Source organism: Salvelinus sp. IW2-2015, unplaced genomic scaffold (genome assembly GCF_002910315.2).
Source record: "Salvelinus sp. IW2-2015 unplaced genomic scaffold, ASM291031v2 Un_scaffold2477, whole genome shotgun sequence".
Lineage (NCBI taxonomy): Eukaryota > Metazoa > Chordata > Actinopteri > Salmoniformes > Salmonidae > Salvelinus > Salvelinus sp. IW2-2015.
In genome coordinates this window covers 18,091-25,081 of record NW_019943795.1, presented here as the reverse complement: position 1 = coordinate 25,081, position 6,991 = coordinate 18,091, and the positions used below count along the sequence as shown (strand labels likewise).

Sequence of the window (6,991 nt, the reverse complement as noted above, 5' to 3'; positions counted from 1 at the left end):
TGAAAGATATACCTAGAGGGAAGAAGAACACCAGCCTGTGAGTTTCAGCGCAGCAACGAAGACAACTTTGGCGGATGTGGAGACGCGAATGCACCAGGTTCGCAAAATAATCATTTCAATCATTTGTTATGTAGTTTGCTGTGGTTTTACGCGCATCTGTGGACACATCTGATAATTGTTTCGCGCTTTGATGGAGAAATCCATTTGGATTCGGGAGAGTGAAATTAGTTAATCTTCTTCATGTCTAAGTATATCTATCCCGCTGTAACAAACCTTATCAACATCTGAAAAGAATGAACAAGAAAACACTGGCCTTTTATTGACAAAAATAGGACTTTATTATTATTTGATGTTTTCATGTGGACCATATGGTAAGGATGTTGGTGAGTTCATTGACGATTACTGTATAAGGATTGATAAAATGATTGATTTGTTTGGTTGGTTAAACGATGGTGTGTGTGTGGTGTGTATGTGTGTGTGTGTGTGTGGGGGGGGGTGAGTGTGGGTGTGTGTCAGAGTGGTTGCTGAAGGTGATGCGTGGTGGGGTTTCAGGCTGGAGGATTTAGGTGTATTTAGTGCTGAGCTCCTTGAAGACGACACACTGAGAGGGAAACTCAACAGGATCTACAGAGAGGGAGAGAGGGATAGAAATGAGGGGTAGAAGGGGTAGGCGAAGGAGAAAGAGGGACTCATTAGCATAGATTCAACTACTCTTCTCCAGATCACTTCTTACTCTATCATGTCTTTCCTTCTCACATCATTCTCTCCTTTTTGACATCCCTCTCTTCCTTTTCCCATTCCCTTGCTTTCCCATCCCTCTCTGTCAAACCTCCATCCCTCTTCCTCGTGCATCAGTAGCAGTGCATTTCGTTCTCAGCGATCCTCCTGCCAACACACTGCCTGGCGCCGAATCCAAACGCCAGGGAGGCGACCTCCACCCCCCCAGGCCCTCTCCAGACTCCTGAGCCCCCCAGCGACCAGGGTCAAAACGCTCCGGATCCTGAAACACATCCGACTTCTCCCAGAGGATACAGACACGCCTGGACACATGTCTGAGAGAGCGAGGGGGAGGGAGAAAGTGGATTGAGAGGAAGAGAAAGACAGGGGGAGGGAGAGAGGGGAGAGGAGCGAGAGAGCGAGAGAGGGAAGAGAGAGAGAGGGAGATAAAGAGAAAGAGGGCAGGGGGAAATAGCGTGAGGAGAGGTAAGAATGAGAGAGGGAGAAAGAGAGAGGGAAAGGAGAGAGAGATGGAGGAGAAAGTGAGAGAGTGTGTGTGTGTGTGTGTGTGTGTGTGTGTGTGTGTGTGTGTGTGCGTGCGTGCGTGTGTGCGTGCGTGCGTGCGTGCGTGCGTGTGTGTCAGAGACTGATCTCACCCCAGCAGGTATGTGGTAGTTCTGGATGGTGATGTCTCTGACTGGATATCTCTGGACAGTGATCCCCACTGGATATAACCTTTACCACACAGCACACACAGACAGACACGTACAGATTACAAATAACTATCAAACTGAAAGATATWGATCTCTAAAATGAATGCAGACATYCTCTGTACCTGAGGGTCTCCTTGACGAGTCCCTTCAGTAGTGGCGCCCCCTGCAGGGCCTTGTAGGCGTCACCGCCGGCTCTTGCCCACGCTRCCCGCACCTGACCTCTGACCTGTTCCTGCACTGCCGGGTTACGACCCAACTCRTACAGGGCAAACTGCAGGGGCACCGCYGTCTRAGGATACACACATACTCATTTCACATTCCAAKATATAAGTGGGGYAAGACACATTCTGTACACACATCAAACACACACACTGAGCATACTCTGAGCTTTAGACACACACACATACCACACATGCACTCACCGTGTCCACTCCCCCGGCCATGAGTTCAGTGATGTTGGCTCTAATGAGCTCCAGAGACAACTGTCCTTTATCCATCAGCTGACCCAGGATCCCTGTGAACTCTCCCTCTGTACCCCCACTACCACCTCCTGCAGCCTGGGTGGAGCGCAGACGCTGGACTCCTCTCTGGATCCTTTTCTCAGCTGGGGGTAGGAAAGGGGAACAGGACAGTGAAACGGGGAAGAGGAGGGGGGACAGCAGTGAGGAGAGAGAATGAGGGAGATGAGTCAGTTCAAGGTGGGAGAGGGGTTGAGAGAAGAGAAGGAGAGGGGTTGAGAGGAGAGACGGAGAGGGCAGGAGGGAATGAATGGTAGTGAATGAGGGGAGAAGTGTTGTCATTACTATCATTAGTTTATCATTGTTTTATTCCTTTGGGGGATGATTGTCTTCTATGTGTCTGTCTCACCGTGGCTGAAGATGTGGTCCCATGCAGTGGCGTGTTGTGTCCAGAGGGGGGCGCCCAGGCGCCACNGGATGATTGTCTTCTATGTGTCTGTCTCACCGTGGCTGAAGATGTGGTCCCATGCAGTGGCGTGTTGTGTCCAGAGGGGGGCGCCCAGGCGCCACAGCAGACGGGGGGGCAGGGAGAGGAGAGGAGGGGTGGTGGCCAACATTCTCTCAACTGCAAAAATAAACTTCTGAGACTCCTGGGAGGGAGAGGTGGAGAAGAGACCGATACGCTCTCCATACAGGACATGACAACTGGCTGGAGAAAGAGAACGAGAGAAAAAGTGAGAAACAGAGATTTTGAGATGAAGTAGAATGGAGAAAGGTAGAGAAGAAAGAAAGCGAAGATAGATATTAACTTCAGAACCCCCCGTCCATACAGTTTATCTGAAGTTCTTATCAGTGGTCGACTCTACTGTATCTTCCATTTCTACCCTGGACGATATTTAGATATAGCTAAGCAGCTGGCCCTGTCTAACTGTCATAGAATTATGGGATGCTGTCTAAGAGCATCATAATGTTTTTTGGGGTCAAACCGCAATAGCGCCGTAAACTCTCCCTAAGGCTGTGTGTGGAGTGAGCCAATCTAAAATAATGATCCTCCTGCACACCCTAATTGACAAACAAACCAAAACAAAGGCAAAGTCTTCTCATGCTTTGTTGATATCAAAAAAGCTTTTGACTCAATTTGGCACAAGGGTCTTCTATACAAATTGATGGAAAGTGGTGTTGGGGGAAAAACAGTTCAAATTGGCCAAAACACATCCCTTTCTTTCCACAGGGCCGTGGGGTGAGACAGCGATGCAGCTTAAGCCCCACCCTCTTAATCATATATATATATAAATGTATTGGCGAGGGCACTAGAGCAGTCTGCAGCACCCAGCCTCACCCTACTAGAATCTGAAGTCAAATGTTGTCACGCCTTGACCTTAGAGAGCTTTTTATGTCTCTATTTTGGGTTTGGTCAGGGTGTGATTTGGGTGGGCATTCTATGTTCTATTTTCTATGTTTTGTGTTTCTTAGTTGTGGCCGGGTATGGTTCTCAATCAGGGACAGCTGTCTATCGTTGTCTCTGATTGGGAACCATACTTGGGTAGCCCTTTTCCCTCCTTTCTGTGTGGGAAATTAACTTTGTTTGTGGTACATAGCCCTTAAGCTTCACGGTTGTTTTGTATTGTTTATTGTTTTTGTTGGCGTCACCTAAATAAAAGGAATATGTACGCTCACCACGCTGCGCTTTGGTCCTCTTCATTCGACGGCCGTGACAAATGTCTACTGTTTGCTGATGATCTGGTGCTTCTGTCCCCAACCAGAATGATGCACATCAGCATCTGCACATCTATCACTCCAGTGTTAATGCTAAATTGTAATTATTTTTGCCTCTAGGTCCTATTTATTGCCTACCTCCCTACTCTTCTACATTTGCACACACTGTACATAGATTTTTCCATTTTTCTTTTGTGTTATTGACTGTACATTTGTTTATGTGTAACTTTGTGTTGTTTTTGTCGCACTGTGTAACGATCGTCTGTGGTGGTAGAAGGATCGGACCAAAGTGCAGCGTGGTAAGTGTTCATGGTGATGTTTAATTAAAACTCAGAACACTAAACAAAACAATAAACGATGAACAAATGAAACAGTACCGTGTGGCGACAAACACTGACACGGAAGACAAACACCCACAAACCAAAAGACAAAACAGGCTACCTAAATATGGTTCCCAATCAGAGACAATGACAAACACCTGCCTCTGATTGAGAACCATATCAGACCAAACGACAAACCCAACATAGAAACACAAAACATAGATAACCCACCCAACTCACGCCCTGACCACACTAAAACAAAGAAAATACAAAAGAACTATGGTCAGAACGTGACACACTGCTTTGCTTTATCTTGGCCAGGTCGCAGTTGTAAAGAGAAGATGTTTGGATGTGTTGGGTGTGGGAATGTTTTAGTGTGGATTGTTTTAGTGTGGATGTTGTTGGTGTGGATGTTTTTTGTGTGGATGTTTTAGTGTGGATGTTTTAGTGTGGATGTTTTAGTGTGGATGTTTTAGTGTGGATGTGTTGGTGTGGATGTTTTAGTGTGGATGTTTTAGTGTGGATTGTTTTAGTGTGGATGTGTTAGTGTGGATGTGTTTGTGTGGATGTGTTGGTGTGGATGAATCTTCTCTCTTCTCTGTCTCTCTCAGTCTCTCTGTCTCTCTCAGTCTCTCTGTCTCTCTCGTTCTTTTTCTCTCCAGTCTCTCTGCCTCTCTGTCTCTCTTTCTCTCTCTCTCTCTCTCTCTCCTCTCTCTCTCTCTCTCTCTCTCTCTTCTCTCTCTCTCTCTCTCTCTCTCCTCTCTCTCTCTCTCTCTCTCTTCTCTCTCTCTCTCTCTCTCTCTCTCCCTCTCTCTTCTCTCTCTCTCTCTCTCATTTCAGTTCATTTCATTTCAAGGGCTTTATTGGCATGGGAAACATATGTTTAAACATATTAATAAACAAATGTGAAAAAAAAAAGAAAAAAAATGTACAGTAAACATTACACTCGCAAAAGTTCTGAAGGAATAAATGTCATATATGTCTATATACAGTGTTGTCACAATGTGCAAATAGTTAAAGTAGAAAAGGGAAATAAATAAACATAAATTGTATTTACAAGGGTGTTTGTTCTTCACTGGTTGCCCTTTTTAACCTTTATTTAACTAGGCAAGTCAGTTTAAGAAACAAATTCTTATTTACAATGATGGCCTACACGGGTCAAACCCCGGACGACCGCTGCCAATTGTGCGCCCCCCTATGGGACTCCCAATCACAGCAGGTGTGATCCAGCCTGGACACCTAACCAGGTCTGTAGTGACGCCTCTAGCACTGAGACGAGTGCCTTAGACCACTGTGCCACTCGGGAGTCCTTTTCTTGTGCAACAGGTCACAAATCTTGCCGTGTGTTGCGCCACTGTGGTATTTCACCTAAAGATATGGGAGTTTATCAAAATTGGATTTGTTTTCAATTCTTTGTGAGTCTGTGTAATCTGAGGGAAATATGTTCTTAATATGGTCATACATTTGGCAGGAGGTTAGGAATTGCAGCTCAGTTACCACCTCATTTTTGTGGCCAGTGTCCACATAGCCTGTCCTCTTTTTTTGTAATTTTATATTTTATTTAACTAGGCAAGTCAGTTAAGAACAATTCTTATTTATAATGAGGTACACCGGCCAAAACCGGACAACGCTGGGCCATTGGGCGCGCCCTATGGGACTCCCAATCACAGATATTGTGATACAGCCTGGATTCAAACCAGGGTGTCTGTAGTGACGCCTCTAGCACTGAGATCAGTGCCTTAGACCGCTGCGCGACTCAGGAGAGCCCGGTCTCCCTTCAGCGTCCTTTCCAATAGCAAGGCTATGCTCACTGGTCTGTACATATTCAAAGATTTCCTTAATTTGGGTCAGTCACAGTGGTCAGGTATTCTGCCACTATGTACAGTCTGTTTAGGCCAAATAGCATTCTAGTTTTGCTCTGTTTTTTTGTAATTCTTTCAATGTGTCAAGTAATTATCTTTTTGTTTTCTCATGATTTGGTTGGGTCTATTGTGTTCCTGTCCTGGGGCTCTGTGGGGTCTGTATTTGTGAAACTGAGCCCAGACCAGCTTGCTTAGGGGCTCTTCTCCAGGTTATTTCTCTGTAAGGTGAAGCTTTGTTATGAAGGAACATTTGAAAATCGCTTCCTTTTAGGTGGTTGTAGAATTTAACGGCTCTTTTTTGGATTTATAATTAGTTGGTATCAGCCAATCTTTTTTTTGTTTGTTGGTGTTTTACATTGTACACAGAGTAATTTTTCAGAATTCTGCATGCGGTCTCAATTTGGTGTTTGCCCCATTTTGTGAATTCTTGGTTGGTGAGATGACCCCAGACCTCACAACCATGAAGGGCAATGGGTACTATAACTAATTTAAGTATTTTTAGCCAAATCATAATTGGTATGTCAAATTTAATCTTCCTTTTGATGGCATAGAAGGCCCTTCTTGCTTGTCTCTCAAATCGTTCTCAGCTTTTGGAAGTTACCTGTGGTGCTGATGTTTAGGCCAAGGTACGTATAGTTTTTGTGTGCTCTAGGGCAACGGTGTCTAACGAATTTGTATTGTGGTCCTGGCAACTGTTTTTTGGAAACACCATACTTTTTGTCTTACTGATATTTACGGTCAGGGCCCAGGTCTGACAGAATCTGTGCAGAAGATGTCTCCGGTGGCACAGTGGTCTAGGGCACTGCATCGCCAGTGCTAGCTGCGCCACCAGAGTCTCTGGTTGCGCCCAGGCTCTGTCGCAGCCGGCCGCAACCGGGAAGATCTGTGGGGCGACGCACAATTGCATAGCGTCGTCCGGGTTAGGGAGGTTTGGCCGGTAGGGATTATCCTTGTCTCAGTATGTAAAAAAAAAATATATATATAATAAAAAAAATATATATCATTAAAAAAATAATATGTTAGAAAATGTATGCACTCTACTGTAAGTCGCTCTGGATAAGAGCGTCTGCTAAATGACTAAAATGTAAATGTAAATGTAAAGATCTAGGTACTGCTGTAGGCCCTCCTTAGTTTTTTAAAATGTATTTTTAATTTATTTAATTTATTTAACCAGGTAGGCTAGTTGTGAACACAAGTTCTCCATT

The 6,991-nt window shown here is 45.0% G+C and overlaps 1 protein-coding gene across 1 annotated transcript in view; it reads right to left on the bottom strand.

Annotated features, from left to right (window-relative positions):
• Positions 1 to 359: 359 nt before the first annotated feature.
• Positions 360 to 6,991, bottom strand: part of cyp11c1 (cytochrome P450, family 11, subfamily C, polypeptide 1) — a 22,589-nt gene continuing 15,957 nt past the window's right edge. Inside the window, 8 exon segments of the mRNA XM_070440374.1 lie at positions 360 to 624; positions 860 to 929; positions 932 to 1,019; positions 1,021 to 1,052; positions 1,374 to 1,452; positions 1,553 to 1,719; positions 1,853 to 2,034; positions 2,394 to 2,696. Coding sequence (XP_070296475.1) covers positions 443 to 624; positions 860 to 929; positions 932 to 1,019; positions 1,021 to 1,052; positions 1,374 to 1,452; positions 1,553 to 1,719; positions 1,853 to 2,034; positions 2,394 to 2,696 — 1,103 coding nt within the window. The 3' untranslated portion in view covers positions 360 to 442.